Source organism: Trematomus bernacchii, unplaced genomic scaffold (genome assembly GCF_902827165.1).
Source record: "Trematomus bernacchii unplaced genomic scaffold, fTreBer1.1, whole genome shotgun sequence".
Taxonomy (NCBI): domain Eukaryota; kingdom Metazoa; phylum Chordata; class Actinopteri; order Perciformes; family Nototheniidae; genus Trematomus; species Trematomus bernacchii.
The window spans coordinates 129,733-154,940 of NW_022987580.1; the positions used below are offsets into that span (position 1 = coordinate 129,733).

Genomic DNA, 25,208 nt, shown 5'->3' on the forward strand with positions numbered 1-25,208 from the left:
AGCAACTTCTTCAAACATTCACAACGAGAAGCAACCCTTTTCCCATTTTGTTTTCCATCCCTGTGGACAGGTCTGTTGCAAAGTGTTTTTCTTAACGTGTCAGTTTGTGTATAGTTCATCATTAGTGTGAGATAATGATAGTCATCGGGTTAAATGTACATGGATAAAAAGCAGTCCAGTTATCTATTGCTATTGAGTAGGCGGATATGCTGGGTTTAATGTGGTATACTGTAATATTGAGTTATGATTGAATGAAAGATATATTTCTGAAGACATCAAACAGAGACTGTTGTCGTGATTTGTTACCTGTGCAATCAAGCCTTGATAAACTACCATGCGGAGCTAAGAACATATATAAGATGAAAAAGTGACACAAGTGGGCCAGTGGTGACTCGACGTTCTCCAGCCCTCATCGACGGAGAACCAGGAAGACTGCTGAGAAAACTTCAAACTAAAAAGCAGCAGTAGCATCCTCCCCCCCCCCCCCCCCCCCCCCCTCAACCCTCCCAGTATTTTAGTGCTCCCATTCATCCAGTTCAACTGCTTCATCTACTGCATATTGTCTCAGATTCTCAGGGGCTATCTCACCGCCACCGCTGTCAACAGTATTGACATGTTTCTCTGCTGGATTTCTGCAAAAGAAAACGGGGATAATTTGTGTCTACTGCAAAAGCAGAAATGACAGGAAGCGGCAAAACAGAATAATTAGGAATGGAAACGATTTGGGGCATTTCCACCACAAGTAGATAATTCAAACTCTGGAGCGTATCATGATTTAATCAGTTTGTTTGGCGGGTTGGAAAATAAATCCTCCAAGATACCTTTGTATGTGGTTAAAAGAAGGTTTGTTGGAAGGATTTTGGCATGGAAAGCAAACCATGACATGATGAACTTAGGGGACTCAACTGATGCTCTTGTTCTAAACTATAATGACTGCAGGGTAAATGTAAACAAACCAATATCAAGTATAACAAAAAAACACTCGCTATGGAGTGATGGGAGCAGGTTCAGGTTCAGACAGCCCTTGAGAATCTGCTTTCTCTCTTGCAGCAGCATTACAAAAAAAGTCACTTCTGTGCATGCTGCGTCCGATGACCTAAAACAAAACCACAGTTTGCAGATGTAGTGAATGACCCGGTGAATCCGAACTATGATGGAGATTCTCTCTCTCTCCGTGTCCAAGTCTTCCTCTGCTCTTCTTTAGCACTTAGTTACTCCGTCACCACCCTTATAGCTGGACGTCGTCGCCGCCTTTTTGCATGTAAAGTAAAAAAGAGAAAATCAAACCCTCTAGCTTTTCGGGGGGTCTCTCTAAAAAAAAAAAAATGGTTGACCCCTAGCCTCCTATCCTCCCGATTACATTCCCCTTACCTCTCAACCCCCACCCTCCCACCACGCTCTCTTCCTCCTCTCTTCCTCAGACGTAGCACAGGTACAGGTAGGTCTTCTCAATGCGCCAGTCTGGGGGCACGTCTTCCGGCTTGTGGTTTTTCATGTGCTTCTGCATGGAGGACAGAGAGGGGCAGTACTCCAGGCAGATGGTGCATTGGTAGGGCGACGCTCCGTTGTGGGTGCGCAGGTGCTTGATCATGGCCGAGTAATCCCTGGATCTCTGGTGGCACAGCTTGCACTCGAATGGCTTCTCACCTACGGATGATAAAGAGTGGGGTCGGAGACAACGGGTACGTTAGACAAAGTGCCGCTCAGTTACAGGATGTGGCTTCTCACCTAAGGACAGAGATGGCAACAGTACACACATCCTTTACTCAAGTAGAAGTACAGATACTCGTGTTTAAAAATACTCTGGTGAAAGTAGAAGTACTGACTAAACTTCTTTACTCAAGTCAAAGTAAAGAGGCTTTGAAATGTACTTCAGTAAAAAGTACCCATAACTAGCAGCTGTTTTAAAGAGTACCTGACCTCCCTTTATATTAATAGAACAATAATGTCATTGTTAGCTAATGAATGTTTCCATGCTGAACAACGGCAACATGACAACGTTTTCATTGGTCCCTCTTCTTTAGAGAAGACCAGGAAATGATGGATACACGGATCGTGTTCAAATCAATAGGCACGCAATGACTCTAAATAATAATGATCACGCCACCAAACACACATTCAAACTAAAGGAACCAGCCTGTTTGGAAAATGTGAGAAGTAGAAAGTACAGGTATTTGTGTTCAACATGTAAGAAGTAGAAAGTACAGGTATTTGTGTTCAACATGTAAGAAGTAGAAAGTACAGGTATTTGGGTTCAACATGTAAGAAGTAGAAAGTACAGGTATTTGTGTTCAACATGTAAGAAGTAGAAAGTACAGGTATTTGTGTTAAAATAGGTAGTGGAGTAAAGTAGTGATACCAGAACGATGTACTTAAGTACAGTAATAAAGTAATTGTACTCCACTACTTCCAACCTCTGCCCATGATAAAGAGTGGGGTCTGAGACAACGGTTACGTCTTAAGTCTAAGTTTCAATTATCTCGCCAACCCATAATAATAATAATAATAACATACATTTCAATAGTGCCTTTCATAAACCCAAGGTCGTTTCACCAATTCTTCTTCATGCTTGGCGTGTGTTTTGCTGTGGACACGAGAACATGTGGTGCCCCGTGTGAGGCTATTTTGATCAGCGTTTCTGTAGAAAGCTGTCTATCTGGATAACAGAAAGTGCCTTCACTGAGCCGTAAAAGTACTAATACTAATCTAAATCTACACAACAGTGTGTCAACATACGTTAACAACCACTTTGGGATGTTTCCTTTCAGCGCGCCTGTCCATGCCATTACCTTAGAAAATAATAAGGATGTGTGTGTTAAACATGGCACACAATCATCTCTACAGTTACGGCACAGGTGCCCAGAGCGAACAAAAAAAACAATTTGTGTTGGCCAGTCTGAACTATGACGTGTTTCCAAAGCGTACAATTGGGTTCTGACTATATTACGGACATTGCATTTTCATGGTTTCTTTTTGACGTGCGTAAACTGTAGAGTTGCTACCGTTAACGCTTGTATATCCTTACTACAAATATTCAAATTCAGTGGCACAAGCACATCCCTAGTGCAATAAATGTGTTAATACTCACACAACCTGCAGTGACTGAGATGAGGAATAAAGACAACATCTAAATGTGCTAAACCCCCTAAGAATATGTGATGTTTAAATATCTGCCATTCCTTTTTAAAGCCACATTTAATCAATCTGGCACATTACACAAAACGCCCGCTCCCTTCATGGAGATCTCCTGGAGGTGTCATAAATCAAAGCGTGGCACTGCTTTCTTGCTGTGGGGGGGGGGGGGGGGGGGGGGGGGGGGGGGGCTGCCATATTAGGAAAAAAAAGCACATTTCAATTCAGCAACAGCAGCAGCCGTCCTCCTAAATGTGCTAATGATTTGAGTGATGGCGGGGAATAATCCACCAGCGCTCAAGCCGGGCAGACGGCAAATTAGACATGTAAATGTTGACCTTTTCCAATGGCATTTGAAATGAGCTGTCGGATGTGATCTAGTCTCGCTCGCTGTCACCTTTCAGCTGGAGGCTCGGGTTTGTGTGCCGACAAGAAAACTGGCAAACTCGTGCCTGTCCTTTTTGGATCAACAGGGTTAACCTTGGCCTCGGCTACATCTCCATTCAGCCAATAGGAGTAAACACCGCGTTGTGGGTCGTCAGGTGTTGCATTGAAACAGCGTGGACACCTGCATTACATCGCTCTAAATATACTGAGATCAATACAGAGTCTTCGGAGACATTTATCTACTGTATCGCAGCAACACAGATACTCATCTAGGCTTGCAACGAGGATTTCCTACGACAATAATTCAGTCTCCATTCAGCCAATAGGCGTAAACACATCTTGCAGGTCGTCATGTGTTGCATTGAAACAGCGTTGACACCTGCATTACCTCGCTCTATGTCGACTGAGATCAATACAGAGTCTTCGGAGACATTTGTCTGCTGTATTTGCTCATTGTTGGTCAACCCTGTCAGAGACTTAATGGCTCAGCATACCATAATAACCTGTCCAACAGCATCATCTGGGACCCACAGCATGCTCTGAACAGAGAATATGGACTGCTACCATCTAATGGAGAGTCAGACTGAAGCATCCTTTGTGCTCCAGTCAACCCTCTCAGTAAACACAGAGCTCCAGATCAGATGCACGCTGAAGGCTCTTTGAGCAGCTTTCTCTCACTGATTGTGATGGTATGTTAAATGTTTGTTGTTTGTTTGTCATGTATTGTGTCTTGATATGTGCCTGTTGATGTTACACATGGAGCTGCTGTGATGCAAGTCACATTTCACACTTGATCTGGCCATTAAAGTATTAACGATCGTATCGCAGCAACACAGATACTCATCTAGGCTTTGGATTTCCTACGACAGAAAGCTGCAATAATCCAGTCTCCATTCAGCCAATAGGCGTAAACACAGCGTTGTGGGTCGTCATGTGTTGCATTGAAACAGCGTGGACACCTGCATTACTTCGCTCTAAGAATACTGAGATCAATACAGAGTCTTCGGAGACATTCATCAACTGTATCGCAGCAGCAACGACACATAAAGATGCATTCATGTAGCTTCCAGTCAGCCAATATAGGCGTAAACACATCTTGAAAGTCGTCATGTGTTGCATTGAAACAGCGCGGACACCTTCTTTCTGTTGCTATTGATAACCGGACTGTAAATAGGGTCGCCGCAAATAAGCAGCTAATAATGAATTGCAAATGAGGCCGGGGTATTGATCCGACATTGGCATTTGGGATGTGTGGAGAGACGAAGGAAGGGGGGGTTATGTTGCCAATGTCGATGATTCATCAAGCAGCTCCCTTTTGTGCGAGGTGGCCTTTGACTGTGAGCTTGTCACTTGCTCTTGTTATCTGCTGTTGCTCTGCGGCTTAACGCAAAGCCCCCTCCCCCACACAAAAGGGGAAAAGGGTGGACGGGGGGGAGCCAATTATTGGACAGGCTGCCTTGATAGTGTGGCTTAACAGCTGGCTTATTGAATGGGAGATGTGTGTGTGTGTGTGTGTGTGTGTGTGTGTGTGTGTGTGTGTGTGTGTGTGTGTGTGTGTGTGTGTGTGTGTGTGTGTGTGTGTGTGTGTGTGTGTGTGTGTGTGATGGTGAGGAAGCATAAAGCCTTGGCTGGCTGCCATGCTGGGGAGAATCGCTTGATATCCTCGCTCAGTCTGCACTCGTTCTCCAGGGCAGCCGGCTTATCACTGTGTCAACATCTTTATGGGGCTCTAAATATACTGAGATCAATACAGAGTCTTCGGAGACATTCGTCTACTGTATCGCAGCAACAAAGATATTCATCTGGGCTTTGCAACGAGGATTTCCTACGACAGAAAGCTGCATTAATGTGTGTGGACGCGGTTGCTATGAGATAGAAGGTTGCACTCAAATCTAATTCGGAGAAGTGGAAGAATGGGCTGATATCTGACTGATACCAAGTGTTATTGATACCACTGTATATACTGTATCTCTTAGTGGGTAACAATAGTGATATTTCAGAGATAAAAACCCTAACACAGGACTGGGCGATATGAAGAAAAATCATTTATATCGACATTGACAAAATACTTGACTTTTGCTGCTTTCATAAAATAACTACACAATGAGATTTTTGATAAATACTCATAAGTGTTTTAACCGACTTTCTTTCTAGATGGCAAAGAGATGAATATCAGCTTCCTGTCTGTTTGCTAACTACGGAGCAGGAATGTTAAGCCTAGCTTAGCATGAAGCAGTGGGACACAGCTAGCCTTGCTAACTACAGGCTAACATCTAACTCCTATCAAGCTAGCTAATTCAAATGTGTGATCAGTTTACCTTAACAGAAGCAGTTCAATCACAGATTACAAAGACTTTGGATGGTTACAGAAAACCTCGATCAGTGCTGCCATCTTTTAACTACGGTTGCTGTCGCCGCTGGTACGTTAATGTTATTTTGTAAAACACTTGAACAGTAAGGTTGCAAGGTTTGGTACCACCATTAATCCTGCACGAAAACTAAAACCTCTGCTCATATCTGGCAACCTATACTATAACTCCCAACCCAGTCTCACGGCATTTCGTGTTATTAGTCACGAAATTAATCTATTGATTCGTGTTCACCAACACGATTTTCACCTTTTTTTCGTGTCACACAGAACGATTTTAAATGCAATGTATTTCTATTGGTAGTATGTTTCGTGCCTGCAACACGTCTTTTTGTCCGGTCGGGTCTTGGAAGACCAGAAGCTGTGTGGTTCATAAAAACATGTTCTTACTCAATATCTTACCCTAAGCCTAACCCTATCCCTTTTATTTTAAATTGTATAATGTCTGAGTTTTTTTGCCGTCAGTGAGGAAAAGAAATGGCTCAGAGCCTCAGAATACTGACATCTGTATTTTATGTCATCTTTTTTTGCTTCTAATTTGTTATTATTTGGTGCAGGCACGAAACATACTACCAATAGAAATACATTGCTTCTAAAATCGTTCTGTGTCAGAATACTGAAATCTGTATTTTTAAAAATCTGTTTTTCCTTCTAATTTGTTATTATTTACATTGCTTTTCAAATCGTTCTGTGTGACACGAAAAAAATGTCGAAATCGTGTTGGTGAACACGAATCAATAGATTAATTTCGTGACTAATAACACGAAATGCCGTGAGACTGTGTTGCAACTCCAGGTTCTGCAGAAGGATAAACTGTTCCTAAATCAATATTTCCTGCACATAACTCATCTCAAACACTTCCCAAACCTTTCATCATCCTCATCAGTTGCTATACATCAGTTAACTCTTCAAATAGTTGTCTTTGAGCGTGCAGACTTTGAGTTTTGCTCTCCGTACCTGTGTGCACGCGGTAGTGAGTTTCCAGCTGGTGCTTGAGGCTGAACTTCTTCCCGCAGCCGTTACATTCGTAGGGCTTCTCTCCGGTGTGGATGCGTTTGTGGCCCTTCAGCGTGCTTTCATCCCGGAAGCAGCTCCCGCAGAACTCACACTCGTATGGATGGTCCCCGGCTGCAAAGATGGGGGAAAACGGGGGGGGGGGGAAATGTTACTTCATGTGAAAAAGGACAAAGTATACCACTTGCTTTTTGCACATCTTTGCACACATGTCTGCACAGCACTCCACTTTAAAATATAATACACTGTAGTTTGCCATATACTCATTGTCCTAAGTTGTTTTTAAGGTTATTTGCATAGTTTGCATTTTAATTTGGTGTAAATACTTGTCTTTAGCATCCCTTTTGAATGCTAAATTGTTTCTTAACAATACTTATTTATTATTATCCTAATATATTTATCTTTCTACCTACTTTGCAACTTATTTTCTTAGATTCTTTATGTTCGCACCACCAGAATAATACAAATCGGACGTACAATTTCTAAGTACTTTAACTGAGTATCGCCATTTGATACTCTTAATCCACTACATTTAGGAAGCCGATATTGTACGTTTTACTCCTTTACACTTATCAAATCATAATCAAATCAAATCAAAAAACGATTTGAAGAAGTCAGTATTGCTTCTTTAAGTAGAATATCTAATACAAATTGAACCCCCACCTAAACATGGCACCAATTGTCTGAGTATTTAGGTGTTTATGTTCTAATAGAGACCCTCTTTATGGAGAAAATGCTCCCATGTGTTTTCTACTTCTCTGAGAATCACCCGTTCTGTTATTTTTTCTTAGTGCAGAATAATTGCCGCCTTTCATGCCCGTTCACCGGCCGTGAGATGTGTTATTGACCAGCCTCGTCTCTCAGAGCATTAATGGATAACCTCACCGACGTATGTTTATATACATCAATATATATTTTACACCTGCTCTCTGCTAACACGTAAACAGAGTGGTTTAGCAAATGGCTCCAACAGAATCAACAGGTTGAGAACAGACCTAATCTAATCTAGCATTGAGTAAACTGTAGTGAGTTTTTATATTTTCAGTTTTACATAAAGTAACGTTACAAATGAATTCATTTGGATACAAAATAATTGATATAATATGATGTGTTTAGGGTTTATAACATATGATGTTTTGGTGTAAATTAAAGTAGCCAACAGTTTTTATAAGAACAGGTTTTTGAGAGATTGAGAGAAAAATATTTGTTGACATTTAAAGGTGGGGTAGGTAATTTTGAGAAACCAGCTCGAGTGCGCGAGAATTAGAAAATACACAACCGGAGAAAATCTACCACTTCCTCACAGAGCCCCTCCTCCAACACACACGAACGCGCACATGACCAATGAGGGCACGAGATAAGTTTGTGCACAGATGGAAGGCTGACAGGCAGGTAGGCCATCCAGTTATTTTAGCCGGGCCGGCTCAGATGATTGGTCGTGCTTTTTACAGTACTACAGCTTCCACAGATGATATTTATTTATGGATTTTTTGTCAAAGCATTTCAGATATTCATTGCTATCGGGATGTTAAGAGCATTCCATGGAATATAACAAAAAGTGTATCTCGAGCCGGTTTCTCAAACTTACCTACCCCACCTTTAAGTAATTTAAAATGAAAATGATTATTAAAATAAAACTAATATTTATATTTTTAAGATGTTTTGACCAGAGCCCAGATCTGCTCTGATTGGTTAGCTGGACAGCTCTGTTGTGATAGGTCAACGGCTTAGAGATGTCCCGCCCCTTATCACGTACATTTTGTTGAAGCGCTAGCCAATGGAAACGCGAATGTTTCAAAGTGATGTCATTGTACGTCGCTTTGGATAAAAGCGTCTAACAAGTGACATGTAATGTAATGTCATTATGTTCAGGAAGTACAACAAAGGAGTCCAATGAAGGCGTATCAGGCAAGTGTGTGGGAGAGAAACACAGGGATTGTAGCCTTTGCAGACCATTCACATGCACTAAAACCTACAGGGAAGAGAAAACACCAAAAAGCCAAGTAGAGCCTCTTTAGAAGCAGACACAGATAAAGATAGTTTTGTTATGAATTTCCTTCCATACCTGTGGATCTCTGCAAACCACACATCATTGAATTGTTTCTACTCTTTGTAAGATGTGTTCTCCTGCTCTCACATGTATGCAACAGACAGTAAAGTCTCCCATGTGGCCCGCAGAGTGAAAGTGACGGCACGCTTCACCTTCCTCCCACAGGGCGGCTGTAATGGATATTCACATGTCAATGATCGGGGATATTATGATTTGCAGGAGGCTGCAACACTAATTGTGTTCTGGTGTTTGATAAGGAGCCCCCCCCCCCACCTCTCCCTCCCTCCGTGGGTTAGGAGTAATGTTGTGGATATTTATTAATGTATTTCTCTCCGCCGCTGCAGGTTTAAGTCTCCGTCAATGACCTATGCCTTTCATTATGTGGCTGTCCGAGCAGCAACGTGCCTACGAATAAATTGCATTTCTCGTTATGTGCCGCCGCCACGCTGTTAGGAGACAATTTCCCCTCCATCCTGCTGACTTTATTTAACATTTGATATCTGTATGTACAGTACACACGTTTATCTGGAGGGAGAAACAGACGGAGGGATAAAAGGACACATATTTTTTAATGCCTTTTTGTTTCGTGTTTATTTAAAAACGTTTGAATTGTCTGGTTACAAATAAACTTGCCCAATAAATCACAATTTTTATTCCACTTCCTAAAAGTTGATGACATTTCCGATGACCCATTTCATTTCATATTATCTTTTCTCAATGCCTTGTGTATTATTTAAAAACGTTTGACTACAAATGATTGCTTTACATTATTTATCATTGTATATCTGTATGTACAGAACGCACATTTATTTATAAGGAGAAACAGACTTGGGGGATTAACTACGGATGAATATAATATGATAAGTCATTTGTATTTATTTCACATCTTCTCACAATGATTTTGTATCTTGAAAGTGATTTTCCATCCATGACGTTATGCCTGTATATACAGTATGCACGTTTATTTAGCAAGAGAGACAGACAAGGGGTCAACCTTTTATTGTTGTGTTTTCTTAATGTCCTTGTGTATTTATTTTTTAATGTTTGAATTGCCTGGTTACAAATCAAACCTGCCTTTAAATCAAATAAATCCCCATTGTTTGCCCCTTGGCCACTCCTACAGATCTTCCTATGTGCTACACTTTGAGAGTAGGAACGTTTTCCGTGCCTGCTGTTGGACGCCTCCCCATTAAAGGGGGGCTTTGATGGGATGGAGGTGTGCAGGAGGGAGGGAGGGAGGGGGGGTTAAAACACAGACAGGGATGGAGCAGCGGGTGTGGGTGTATATGGTGGAGGGGGGGTGTGGGGGTGAAAATCAATAAAAGTGACAGTCTTTATTTGTCTGCGTGAAGTTATCAGTGGCTCCCGCTGTAAGACATTGTGCTCTTTCTAGCGTTTCAGCCGCAGAGAGATCACAATCCATCACCGAGTGGCTGCACACGCTCTCAGAATAATAATCAGACTCACCTGACTTTAATTAGAGAGCCGATCAGAGGCAGGGAGGGACGCTAATACTCTCAGTTATTTACGCCTAATGTCCTGCTGCTGCAGCACGCTCTGCAGGAGATCCTTTCTTTGTGATTCTAATACAAAGGAGGCCCTTTTTGTGCTTTATGTGTTATGTATGTGATGTGTAAATGCTCTGCAGCGGCTCAACATATTCTGTCCCCCCCCCCCTTCCTGAAACGCCTCCATTGGACTTCCTTTGTTTACCTCCTGAACCTAGTGACATCACTATGTAACCCTCACGCTTGTATTAGCTAGCGCTCCAACACATTGTACGTGATAGGCTAAGGGGGCGGGACAAATCTAAGCGGTTAATCAATCACAACAGAGCCGGCTAGCTAACCAATCAGAGCAGACTGGGCTCTGGTTTCAGACAGAGGGTGAAAAGAGGAAAAATAAAGAGCTTTTTGAACATTAAAGCATGGAGACATGTAGAGACACTACATACTGATATACACCTGAACATCAGCAGGAGAGGACTCTTTAAAGTAGAGACACTACATACTGATATACACCTGAACATCAGCAGGAGAGGACTCTTTAAAGTAGAGACACTACATACTGATATACACCTGAACATCAGCAGGAGAGGACTCTTTAAAGTAGAGACACTACATACTGATATACACCTGAACATCAGCAGGAGAGGACTCTTTAAAGTAGAGACACTACATACTGATATACACCTGAACATCAGCAGGAGAGGACTCTTTAAAGTAGAGACACTACATACTGATATACACCTGAACATCAGCAGGAGAGGACTCTTTAAAGTAGAGACACTACATACTGATATACACCTGAACATCAGCAGGAGAGGACTCTTTAAAGTAGAGACACTACATACTGATATACACCTGAACATCAGCAGGAGAGGACTCTTTAAAGGTTTATCACATGTTTGTAATGCAACTTCCTCTCTCAGATAAATAGGTATAGGAATACTCAAGTAAATTCAAGTACGAGTAAATTGACTTGTTCCTCTTGTGCCCACATGGCAGATGAGGACCACAGCCTGGTGATCGGACCCCTGGGTGCCCCCGAGCATCACCACCTGCGTCTCCTGACCCCCCCCCCCCCCCCCCCCCTCAACACCTCCTCTGACTCCCCTTAGGCCTGTGGAGTGTGTGTGTGTGTGTGTGTGCATTATATACGGTAAGAGGCTGTAAATCACCAGCTCCATCACTCTCTCTCTGCAGCGCCATCAAATACAGCTGCGAACACAAAACACCGCCGCAGACAGCAAATTGGCTCCGGGTTACACACACACACACACACACAACAACACACACACACACACACACACACACACACACACACACACACACACACACACACACACACACACCACACACACACACACACACACACACACACACCACAACACACACACACACACCACACACACACCACACAACACACACACCACACACACACACACCACACACACAACACACACAACACACACCACACACACACACACACACACACACACACACACACACACACACACACACACACACACACACACACCACAACACACACACACACCACACAACACACACCACACACAACACACACCACACAAACACAACACAGGCACACAACACACACACACACACACCACACACACACACACACACACACACACCCACACACACACACACACACACATACAGACAGTGCACAACAACAGAATATTAATGAAGGTCTGGTTTGTCGAGTGTGTGTGTGTGTGTGTGTGTGTGTGTGTGTGTGTGTGTGGACAGCTGTTAAGCCCACATTGTGTGTTTTCCGTTACAATTACTAGTTTTCTGTCAAAAAAGTAATCTAGTCTGAGTATCACAATATAAATTAAGCATATTCAGGCAGTAGTTTCTACATATAATAATAATCCAGTTACATGTAATGTTACTTCGAGCCTGGTCTGAATATACCGTATTTATTTTCTGACAATCCTTTCAAAAATCTAAATCTTGGTAGGAAGCTGCAAGAGGATGTTCCCTGAATTGCAAAACACTTATTTCTGCTTGTTAGACTTGACAAAATATCTACTTTAAATGCAAATATTGACTTTTTTTTAAGCTTAGGCATGTTCTTAACTGAAATACCTTCATGTCTGAGCCCGCTACCCACCTCTATTTCAAGCTTTGACATCACCCAGCTCTTGCAAATATCATGCAACAAGGACATGAAGTGTGTGATCTGCCGGTGGAGGAGTAACAGCGGTGCAGTGAAGCAGCGATGGTGTGATTAAACGCTGAAATAAACACCATTAAATGTGTTTTTTTCCGTCCTAAATGTTGATGCAGTGTCGGCGAGGCTGCTTTCAGGAGATAAGGCAGCCGACAGGTAAAATGAGGCGCACGTAATGAACGCCCATAAAAGTGCTTTTTGCTGCGATGTGTTTGTCATTTGATACAAGAGACTGGGGACTCATCCAATAACTGAGATGTGTATAAATAAAACGCCGTCTGTGCATTAAATGAGGGTTGAAGACGGAGATGGAGATGTTGTTATTCACAGGAGATTCTCACTTAAATGGACTCACCTGCAGGAACATCAACATGTGTTTGTGTGATAAACAGTACGGCAAGCATATGTGGAGGAAAGACTTTGGTACAAGGATTCTAAATCTTACCTAAGAAAAGTATTTACGACAAAAGTATAAAATGTGCATGGCCCATTTCAGAGAGAAATATGTAGATGCAATAATGTGCAATAACTCTTGAAAACAAATCAGCTGCTCCATAGCTTCTCTTTGGTTGACTGGACTTCATATGGACTGTATCATTTCTGTTTTAATTCTATTTTGAGATGTTTACATTTTAGAATTGTTTATTCCTACTCTTTTAATTTCTACTTAAGTGCAATGCCTTGTTTTCTATGCTGCTGCAATGCAAAGTACATCTTATCGTATCCTAACATTGCAGCTGCTTTTACTGTAGCTTGCTAATGTCCATCAATCTATCAAAAACACATATCTAATCCCAGAGGGTAATCGTATTATCTTATTATTATTATTATTATATATTTTTAATTGTTCTAAAGGACGAATTAAAGGGGACCTATCATGCAAAATGCACTTTTGTACGTCTTTTCTACATGAATATGTGTCCCCGGTGTTCCAGGTAACTCACCAAGTGTCAGAAAACACAACCCTCTCTATTTTCCTCCATACCCAAATCTCTAAAAAAGGGGCTGCAACGGATCTGATAAAAACTGATCCAGATTTGAACACTGTCCTGACGTCAGGACGGTGGCGCTACGGCTATTGGGCCAACTCCACCAATCAGGAGGAGACAGCCACGGCCATTGCCGTTCGAAAGCGCTGGAGACGCTGTAGTACATATGCCAGGCCTGTAGGTGGTGCTGTTCTCACTGAATCTGCCCTTACACAAACAGAGCTAAAAAATGTCAAATTGAGCGAAATGAGGCATGGCTAAAATGCATGATCTGTTTGGTATTTTGAAAAAAAAATTATTATATATTATTAGTATAAATATGCCTTATATAGGTATGGTCCTATACTATATTATTCAAATATAGCATCATAGGTCCACTTTAAGTTTTATTTGAACCTTTTTTTTAATCAATTATACATCATATGGTTTTTCAGAATCTCGATTGTCATAGTGATTATCAAATAAATGCAGCAGGGTAAAAGGTGCAATAAGTGTCTCTGAAATGCAGACATGAAGAAGTAAACAGTAGCAGTTACAGTAATTGAAATACTATTTACTAGTAAAGTACACGTATCAGTACTCGAGAAATACTGTAGTACTGCAGCATTTCCACCGCGATGGTGTGTGTTCACAGTGAGAAGAAAGAAAACCCTGTCAGAATTTGAACACATGGAAATGAATCCATTTCAGTAGCGAGGGAGGGATGATGCTCTCTCTCTCTTTCTCTTCCTCTCCCCTCTCTCTCTCTCTCTCTCTCCCCCCCACCCCCCGTCTGCGACCTTAAATAACAGTCTCTCTGTCAGAGCAGATTTAGCTCACCGGCTCACGGATAAATATTTGAAACGAAAACAGAGAGATGAGAGCAGGCGGCCGATTTACACGTCAGGAGGAAACACCATTACTCTGTGTGTGTGTGTGTGTGCGTGTGTGCGTGCGTGTGTGTGTGTGTGTGTGTGTGTGTGCGTGTGTGCGTGCGTGTGTGTGTGTGTGTGTGTGAGAGGGGAGGGCAGAGCTGCTGGTGCACAGTGAAAAGTACATTTACTCAAGTATTGGACATAATTGTATTTTCTCTACTTCATACTTATTCTCCAATACATTTAAAGACAAATATAAAAATATTAATATTTTAATATTTCTTAAAAGACATATGTGAAGGTCATACAGTATCATCACGTCTTATTTGAATATCTTTATTTGATGTTACTCTAGTGTCTCAGTACCAGGTAATAAAGCAGGCCATTTTAAGCTCTTTATCATATCACATGATTTGATGTTTTAGATATCTCTCTGTATATGTAATACAAAATATATACAAATACAACATTTAAAATAATATAAATATGTGAAGGTCATATCATCATTTCCTATTTAAATATCTATATTCATTTATTTATTTAATTGTGCAATCGTACTTTAATATTTGAGTATTTAAATTAATTAATTAATTATTTATTTATTATTTTTAATGATTAAAAATGTCTAAAAAAAACTATTCATAATATTATTTTTTCAAAAGTTTATATTGTCATAAATGTGAAGGTCGTTTCATCACTTCTTATTTTCTGTTAATTTTATTTATTTATTTTTTCACATAACTATTTAAGTAGACTTTTTATATATATATTTTTTTACTTCTAAAAATGTAGTAACTGTCATGAAACCCGACTTCACTTAAAAAACATCTAATTGTTGTTCTCTTGCATTGCATTTGATATTGAGGAAATCAGGGGTACTTCTATATTGTGATTCTCAGATTACATTACATTACAACACAGGTAACTAGTCATTGTAAGGGATTTAAAGCCCCCCCCCCCCCCCCCCCCCCCCATGTCACCTGGTCTGAGTCTCTGAGCCTCGTGTTAAACCACAAAGAGGCATCGGCGCAGAGGCAAATCGTTTAAAAATGATGTGGAGCCTTTTGTCGGGGGATTATAAAGTCAGACACTCACCCTGCCAGCATGGAGTCAGAAATAGGTCCTAATGTAGCCCCCCTCCATCCTCCATAAAGATATATAAATATATATATATATATATATAGCAGAGGAGGGGGCAGGATGTTCCTCTCTAGACACTTTGATGTTCATAATCGCATTTACAGTATACTGCTGGGTACAAATAGTTCAAAAACTCCATAATAAGTTCACCTGGAGACACGAGGGGGAGAAGCTAAGTACATTTACTCTATTGTATAAGCAGTGGTGGAAGAAGTACTCGGATCTTGTACTTGAGTAAAAGTAGAAGTACTCAGATCTTGGACTTGAGTAAAAGTAGAAGTACTCAGATCTTGTACTTGAGTAAAAGTAGAAGTACTCAGATGTTGTACTTGAGTCAAAGTAGAAGTACTCAGATCTGGTACTTGAGTAAAAGTAGAAGTACTCAGATCTTGTACTTGAGTCAAAGTAGAAGTACTCAGATCTTGTACTTGAGTCAAAGTAGAAGTACTCAGATCTGGTACTTGAGTCAAAGTAGAAGTACTCAGATCTTGCACTTGAGTAAAAGTAGAAGTACTCAGATGTTGTACTTGAGTCAAAGTAGAAGTACTCAGATCTGGTACTTGAGTAAAAGTAGAAGTACTCAGATCTTGTACTTGAGTCAAAGTAGAAGTACTCAGATCTGGTACTTGAGTAAAAGTAGAAGTACTCAGATCTAGTACTTGAGTAAAAGTAGAAGTACTCAGATCTTGTAATAGAGTAAAAGTAGAAGTATTCAGATCTTGTACTTGAGTAACAGTAGAAGTACTCAGATCTTGTACTTGAGTAAAAGTAGAAGTACTCAGATCTTGTACTTGAGTAAAAGTAGAAGTATGCAGATCTTGTACTTGAGTAAAAGTAGAAGTACTCAGATCTTGGACTTGAGTAAAAGTAGAAGTACTCAGATCTTGTACTTGAGTAAAAGTAGAAGTACTCAGATCTTGTACTTGAGTAAAAGTAGAAGTACCCAGATCTTGTACTTGAGTAAAAGTAGAAGTATTCAGATCTTGTACTTGAGTAAAAGTAGAAGTACTCAGATCTTGCACTTGAGTAAAAGTAGAAGTACTCAGATGTTGTACTTGAGTCAAAGTAGAAGTATTCAGATCTTGTACTTGAGTAAAAGTAGAAGTACTCAGATCTTGTACTTGAGTAAAAGTAGAAGTACTCAGATCTTGTACTTGAGTAAAAGTAGAAGTACCAGAGTGTAGGAATACTCTGTTTCAGTAAAAGTCCTGCATTCAAAATGTTCCTCAAGTAAAAGTAGAAAAGTATTCTCATCAAAATATAGTGAAAGTAGCGACAGTAAAAGTAGTCATTGTGCAGATTGGTCCATTTCAGAATAATATATATGATATGTTTTATAATGATTGATCATGAAAGTGTTCTCAAAGCTGGTAAAGGTGCAGCTAGTTTGAATGACTTTGTATACTGCAGGGTAGCTTGTGGATTTACTCCAGGTGGAACTAAAGTCTGATTTAACACTTGGTTATATTTCACATCATTCATCCACATCTGTGAAGTAACTCAAGGGATTAAATACATGTAGTGGAGTACAAGTACACCATTTACCTCTGAACTGGAGTGGAGTACACTACATCTCAAATATATACTTTTGTCTGCACTGACTCTGATTTCTGAGTAGCACCACTGAGAGAATTACGAGTGGACTGGGGGGGGACGTATGAATAAATAAAAGTCCTCTCTGTAAATAAACTGCGCTGCATTGACCTGATTTACTGAGGTTTATTCTGAGCTCCAGCAGCAGAGGAGAGGAACAGCATTACCTCTCATGTCCTTAAATAACAACAGGAGTTTTACTTTTCATTAATCTGTGAGGAATATTCGTCAATGACAATCCTGGATGAGAGCCAGAGTTTCAAGATATTTGCGAGTTTACCTAACCTTTAACAATTTTTTATTTATTGAATTCCTTTCCTGGCTGAAGTAGTATTTTGCATTGTTGAAGCATCATATTTAAATCAATTTAAAAAGTATTTATCTTTTATATCATCAGTATTTATTATGCATAATGTCCGGTGCCTTGCTCAAGGGTGCGGTCACTGACCTAAGATTCAATACCTAAATAAAACGTATACTTAAAATATGATTAATGTGATAGTTTGTCAAAGTTAAGAACATTTGAGTTACTTCACTGTAACATCAGATACCTGTTGCCTCGGCAGCAGTTTGACTTTCTACAGGTATGAGTGGGCCTGAGGTGCGTTCACTGACCTGTGTGAGAGCGTATGTGGCGTTTGAGTGCCGTGTGGCTGGGGAAGGTGCGGTTGCACTCGCTGCAGATGTAGCTGCGGACCCCCGCGTGCACCTCCATGTGCTGCTGGAGCGCCGGCTGCGCCTGGAAGCGTTTCCCACACAGCAGGCAGAAGAGGGCCATGTCTGAGCCTGAGGAGAACAGCACAAATCAGGAGGTTAGTGAGAGATGGCTCCGGGGATGATGGTGTAGAATCTGTTTGATATAATCATGTGTTTCAAGCCATACTAGTGAGTACTCTATATACTTTTTTGAACAATAAAGGAGATGGAGACATGTCCTAGTAGAGACCCTACATACTGATATACACCTGAACATCAGCAGGAGAGGACTCTTTAAAGTAGAGACACTACATACTGATATACACCTGAACATCAGCAGGAGAGGACTCTTTAAAGTAGAGACACTACATACTGATATACACCTGAACATGAGCAGGAGAGGACTCTTTAAAGTAGAGACACTACATACTGATATACACCTGAACATCAGCAGGAGAGGACTCTTTAAAGTAGAGACACTACATACTGATATACACCTGAACATCAGCAGGAGAGGACTCTTTAAAGTAGAGACACAACATACTGATATACACCTGAACATCAGCAGGAGAGGACTCTTTAAAGTAGAGACACTACATACTGATATACACCTGAACATCAGCAGGAGAGGACCTCTTTAAAGTAGAGACACAACATACTGATATACACCTGAACATCAGCAGGAGAGGACTCTTTAAAGTAGAGACACTACATACTGATATACACCTGAACATCAGCAGGAGAGGACTCTTTAAAGTAGAGACACTACATACTGATATACACCTGAACATCAGCAGGAGAGGACTCTTTAAAGTAGAGACACTACATACTGATATACACCTGAACATCAGCAGGAGAGGACTCTTTAAAGTAGAGACACTACATACTGATATGAACCTGAACATCAGCAGGAGAGGACTCTTTAAAGTAGAGACACTACATACTGATATACACTCTGAACATCAGCAGGAGAGGACTCTTTAAAGTAGAGACACTACATACTGATATACACCTGAACATCAGCAGGAGAGGACTCTTTAAAGTAGAGACACTACATACTGATATACACCTGAACATCAGCAGGAGAGGACTCTTTAAAGTAGAGACACAACATACTGATATACACCTGAACATCAGCAGGAGAGGACTCTTTAAAGTAGAGACACTACATACTGATATACACCTGAACATCAGCAGGAGAGGACTCTTTAAAGTAGAGACACAACATACTGATATACACCTGAACATCAGCAGGAGAGGACTCTTTAAAGTAGAGACACTACATACTGATATACACCTGAACATGAGCAGGAGAGGACTCTTTAAAGTAGAGACACTACATACTGATATACACCTGAACATCAGCAGGAGAGGACTCTTTAAAGTAGAGACACTACATACTGATATACACCTGAACATCAGCAGGAGAGGACTCTTTAAAGTAGAGACACTACATACTGATATACACCTGAACATCAGCAGGAGAGGACTCTTTAAAGTAGAGACACTACATACTGATATACACCTGAACATCAGCAGGAGAGGACTCTTTAAAGTAGAGACACAAAGTCCTGCATTCAAAATCACACTCAGCTGAGACACAAGCAGAAATGCAAGTTCACTGCGAGGTCAAAGTCTTTCCTAAGATTTAAACATGAAATACAAATATTGAAAACGGTCCCCTTGACTTAACACATATTTTCTTTCTGTTTTCAACACGTCGATATGAATCCTGTCTGCACTGCTCTATTGTAGTTTGGTATCACTCCTAGTGCACTCTTTGGAGAATGAAAGGGGGACGAAAGTTCACTGCAAGGTCTTATTTAAAATAGAGTTGAGTGCAATCAATCAATGAGTGACAGGAGAGGGACGTATTGCACATGTTGAAAATGTAATGTAGTATTTTTGTGACCTGGGTAGTACTTGGAGTAAAAGTGAGTAAAAGTCACTTAAGTGAAAGTACAAACTTTTTATTAATCATTATCAGAGTATACTGTACCAAAAGTAAAAGTACATGCATTCATGAAAGCCAAAGACATGTCAGGCAGTAACTCTACTTATAATATATCGATCTTTATTTGACATGTATTGTAACATTCTTCATCCTGCTAATAATCCCCATTTTTAGATTCCTTTTTGATGTAACTGTAAGGGAAAACAGTTACCTTTACAGTTTGTATCCTGATAACCTGTTACATATAATCCTTTTCTCCCCGTGCCTTCATAGCTGACAAGAAGAAAGCAGTATTTATAGGATGAAAGGTGCGCTCAGTACTCGTGTTTCATGGTGGGTTTGTACCAGATAAAGATCTCCTATGCAATACTTCAATTGAATCTCGACTCCAGCGAGCACTGTGCATTTTTCTCCAGCAGAGATAAAGAGTTGCAAACACACAAACAAACACACACACAAACACACGGCTGCACGCTCCCTTGAACACACTCCCTTCACACTTTTTCAATTACCAGGCTGAGGGAAAACTCTGGGGAAGGACTGAGTGTTTGCAGCTCAGTTTCTATTTCATCAGTCAATAACACATCTTTGGGGCAAAGCTGACACTAATTTAAAAATCTATGAAGAGCAGCCCGCCTCATGTTCATAACCACTGCAGGAGGAGGAGGCTCGCGACAGCCTCAACGCCAAATCAATCACTGTCTCTCTCTCTCCTCTGCTGAAGAAAGGAGGGAGGAGACGAGCTGCAGCGCTGGAGGACGATAATGGGAGGAAGGATGGAGAAGAGAAGCTGAAGATAAGAGAAGCAGGAGGTGTTGCACAAACCAAGAAGAAAACCTTATTTTGCTATACGGGAGAGAAATACATATTGACAAAGCTTCCCTTTGCAACCTTAGATCTGTCTCTGTGTTTCAATTTGTGTCGTACAGGAGAGGAATCACATCCTGAAGTAAAATCAGTAATACTGTGGTCTTAAAATACTCCATAACAAGCCAAATGTACATCAAGTATCAACGGTATGCAGAATGGCTGTTAAGAAATATTAATATTATGTCTTTATAGTCCACAAATACGTGTCATGAAGTTTCATTGTGTTGTTGAGACAATTTTAAAATACTCTGTAGTTAAAAAGAATAGTACTACATCATCTGCGTATCATGCTGTTCCATCCCGTCACTATGAGTGTTGAATAAACACATGTTGTGCAGCAGAAGTATATGAAGCAATGCAGTGTTTAAGATGAATTAGTAATGCTAACTAGTCCATGCATGTGGCTGGTGCTAAGCTAGCTTTCTCCTGTGCTGTATATTCCTTACCCGTTGATATAAAGACACTACATGTGAACATGCCAACCTAAGTATCAAACTTTTTAGCAACAGGTTCAAACCCCATGAGTCTTTAACATCACCCTTCTTGTTAGGGAATAATTTGCTTAGGTATTCAACCTTCGACACAGTTCATCATTTTCTCCTCTCACTGTCTCTTTTCCCATGGCATAGGTCTACGGCCTTGGGTTCTGCTGCTATCTCTCTTAAGGGGGAGGAGCTTGGGTTCTGCTGCTATCTCTCTTAAGGGGGAGGAGCTTGGGCGCATTGTTGATGCCAGTCTATGACCGAGCACAAGCCGCCATGAGGTAGTTTACTGTTCAGGGACGTAGGTTCCCTGGCGCACGTTCTTTTCTATGGACGAGAGCTCTAGTTAGATTCAGGGTCCATATTGCTTTAGTCTCACTGATGAAGAATGTTGATTATTACACTCTGAACTAGTTAAACCTCGAGCTACAGAAAGAGTTCTTCAGAATTGGTTTGGCAACCGCTGTGTCAACTCGTGACACACCAGCTGTCTTGTCAATTCTCCGGCCGTAACTCCAAATAAACCGTCAGTGTTTGCCATCAAAGCTCCAGCTCTCCTCGTGTCTCTCTGAGTCCTGTTTCCAATTGCTTCAGAAGTTTCCCCACACTTCTTTTAGATTTAGTTTGGATGATTGTTGGGAAGTAATGCTCTGTACTTCATCCTCTGTTTTATCTCTAAGTAAACTACAACCCTTTTTCTAAACCACTGGACCTTTGCCCTGCAGGTAACATCTTAAATGCAAACCAATGCATGCTCCTGATGCTAAGCTAGCTTCCTCCTGTGCTGTATATTCCTTACCCGTTGATATAAAGACTAACCCTAACCCTAAGACACAAAATGTGAACATGCCAACCTAAGAATCAAACTTTTTAGCAACAGATTCAAACCCCATGAGTCTTTACCATCACCCTGCTTTAAGATTTAGTTTGGAAGCTTTTGAAGGCAAACTTTAGTAAAGTGCAACCCTTATTCTAAACCATTCGACCTTTGCCATGCAGGTAACATCTTAAATCCAAACCAATGCATGCATGAAGCTCCTCTCCTCCTGTGCTGTGTTTTCCTCAGCCCTGTCTCCTCCTGCTCTTTGATTCTATCAATGAAGAGGCTATTGATCGGGGTCGATCGCTGCTGGAACCCCTCCAGGTCTGCAGGTCCTTAACGAGCTTTGATTGACAGACATGCCTCCTGCTCACTTCCATTCTCTCCCTGCCTCTCTCTTAGTGCAGCGTGCATCTTAAACCTTCTGTCTGCCTGCCGCTGAGAGTCTGTTTGTTATCGTATGCTTCTGTTAGTGCTTGTATTTCAGTGGGTTTTCGGTAACGTAAACGCTCCTAGGATACTTTTTCTTGATTGTGAAAAAAGGAAAATGTAGGGTTTTGAAGGTAATCTTCTGTTTTCAATTTGAAGGATTACCTTGGTTTTTGTGTTTCAGATTTTACACATTTTTTGTCTGCATGTTCGTGAAAAACATCAGGGATCAGGCTGTGCAAATGCTTCTTCTATATCCATACATTAAATCACATTAAAGTAACACACTTGGCTCTGTCAGTGGACTACTACACACTCAAGAAATTGTCTTTTTTATTTCAGTCTTTGCTTTAAAGGGGACCTATCATGCAAAATGCACTTGTGTACGTCTTTTCTACATGAATATGTGTCCCCGGTGTTCCAGGGAACTCACCAAGTGTCAGAAAACACAACCCTCTCTCTTTTCCTCCATACCCAAATCTCTAAAAAAGGGGCTGCAACGGATCTGATCAAAACTGATCCAGATTTGAACACTGTCCTGACGTCAGGACGGTGGCGCTACGGCTATTGGGCCAACTCCACCAATCAGGAGGAGACAGCCACGGCCATTGCCGTTCCAAAGCGCTGGAGACGCTATAGTACATATGCCAGGCCTGTAGGTGGTGCTGTTCTCACAGAATCAGCCCTTGCTAAAACAGAGCTATAAATTGTCAAATTGAGCAAAATGAGGCATGGCTAAAATGCATGATCTGTTTGGTATTTTGAAAAAAGTATAAATATGCCTTATATAGGTATGGTCCTACACTATATTATTCAAATATAGCATGATAGGTCCACTTTAAATAGTGATAATTTCAAATGCAAATCCCTTATAATCAGCATACATTTGTGAAAGCAATTACATGTAATCACTTAAAAAGTATGAAGAAGGTTTAAATGAGACTAAGCTTTAAAACAAACACATTTTAATGACTTTTATTGTCAGAGATTTGTCTGCAGACGACTTCAGACCAAAAGCTTCACAGTCACGTTGACACAAGTCGCTGTTTGGAGAGGTAATCTTCAGAGGGTCAGAGACTTTGGTCCAAGATGAAGAATTAGAGGAAGAACAACGGTGGGAATGTAAAAGGTCATCTGACCTCTGACCTAAGGTCGTGGCTGAGGCGTGGACACGGAGGGAATATGAAACCTTCACACACAAACAAAGAGGTGCTGGACAAAGAAATGACAAATAATTTCACTTTGAAGTCCGGGCGGCTACGTCTCATTTAGTTGAAAGCCATCCGTAATTGTGTGAGAAAGTATTTAAAAAGACGTCTGATAGAACTGGAGAAGAACAAGAGTCGAAGCTATGACTTGCTGCTGCTTTGAACTCTCCAAATACTTCAAATGATGATGAGTAAAATAACTACAGACATGAAGCCAAGTGTGCTTTTTGCAATCATGCCTACAAGATCCAGAGTTTGAGACAAGACCAGTGAACACATCGTGAATATGGATTGGTGTTGTTTAATAATAGATGTAGATGATACGTCTACTGATATAGTCTGATATAGTTGCATTTAAGACATTTAGCGTCCCACCAGGGCTGCACACTCAGTAATAAAACCATTATTTTCTGCAGCAGCGCCAATAAACACAAACATTTGAGCTACCTGGACCTGTGTAGGGGATGTTTTATGATAAGAAAAGCTATTTTTTCATGTTTTTTTAAAGGTTTCCTTCCTCATTTAAATGCAAAGAACATATCTCAATCATTTTAAAAACGTACAAATGTAACTAACAGCTAGACACACAGTAAGTTCAGAGACCTGCGTTTGTTCTGACAGGCCGTTTGTAAATGCCATTTCACAATGTGTTTCCGCTGTATAATAATAATAATAATAATGCTCTTAGTGTTTCTCATTATTGAAAAGCACTTTGAATTGCCTTGTGTTGAAAGGTGCTATATATAAATACACCTGCCTTTGCCTATTACAATCTCACCTTCACACACAGTACGTTTATTTTCTTCACCACGTTATATATTTTAAATAGATTCCAGATTACAGCTGACTTCACCTAGTAGTAGTACTCCTGATCTCTAAGTGGAAAACTTCTCCATCTCATCCTCCTCTTACAACAGTTGTCCACAGTTCCAGTAGTGCTGATTAGTCTTGGACAAAATGAAGTGGTGCAAAGTATACAGTCAGTGCAGGGATAATGTGTGTGTGTGTGTGTGTGTGTGTGTGTGTGTGTGTGTGTGTGTGTGTGTGTGTGTGTGTGTGTGTGTGTGTGTGTGTGTGTGTGTGTGTGTGTGTGTGTGTGTGTGTGTGTGGTGTGTGTGTGTGTGTGTGTGTGTGTGTGTGTGTGTGTGTGTGTGTGTGTGTGTGTGTGTGTGTGTGTGTGTGTGTGTGTGTGGTGTGTGTGTGTGTGTGTGTGTGTGTGTGTGTGTGTGTGTGTGTGTGTGTGTGTGCGTGTCACAGGAAAAAGTAAATGTGTTGTCGGCGGCTGATAGATGAAGAGAGCGGTGTGCAGATAAATCAGGTGGAGAAAAAGGAGTTGACCCGGGAGGTCCATTACAGGGCAAAATTGAGTCGGCCCAAAGTGACACCTGGGGCCGGAGAAAGGTGTGTGTGTGTGTGTGTGTGTGTTACAGTGTGTGTGTGTGTGTGTTTTTGTGTGTGGCTTTAGTCTCAGGCCTGTTTTGGAATAATTCACCTCCTCTAACCAGCCCCTACTTCTTCGC

The 25,208-nt window shown here is 41.0% G+C and overlaps 1 protein-coding gene across 1 annotated transcript in view; it reads right to left on the reverse strand.

Annotated features, from left to right (window-relative positions):
• Window positions 1-487: 487 nt before the first annotated feature.
• Window positions 488-25,208, reverse strand: part of zbtb16a (zinc finger and BTB domain containing 16a) — a 178,038-nt gene continuing 153,317 nt past the window's right edge. The window contains exons 5-7 of the mRNA XM_034126998.1: window positions 17,845-18,015; window positions 6,845-7,015; window positions 488-1,647 (exon numbers count right to left, since the gene is read on the reverse strand). Coding sequence (XP_033982889.1) covers window positions 1,418-1,647; window positions 6,845-7,015; window positions 17,845-18,015 — 572 coding nt within the window. The 3' untranslated portion in view covers window positions 488-1,417. The remainder of the gene's footprint in view (window positions 1,648-6,844; window positions 7,016-17,844; window positions 18,016-25,208) is intronic.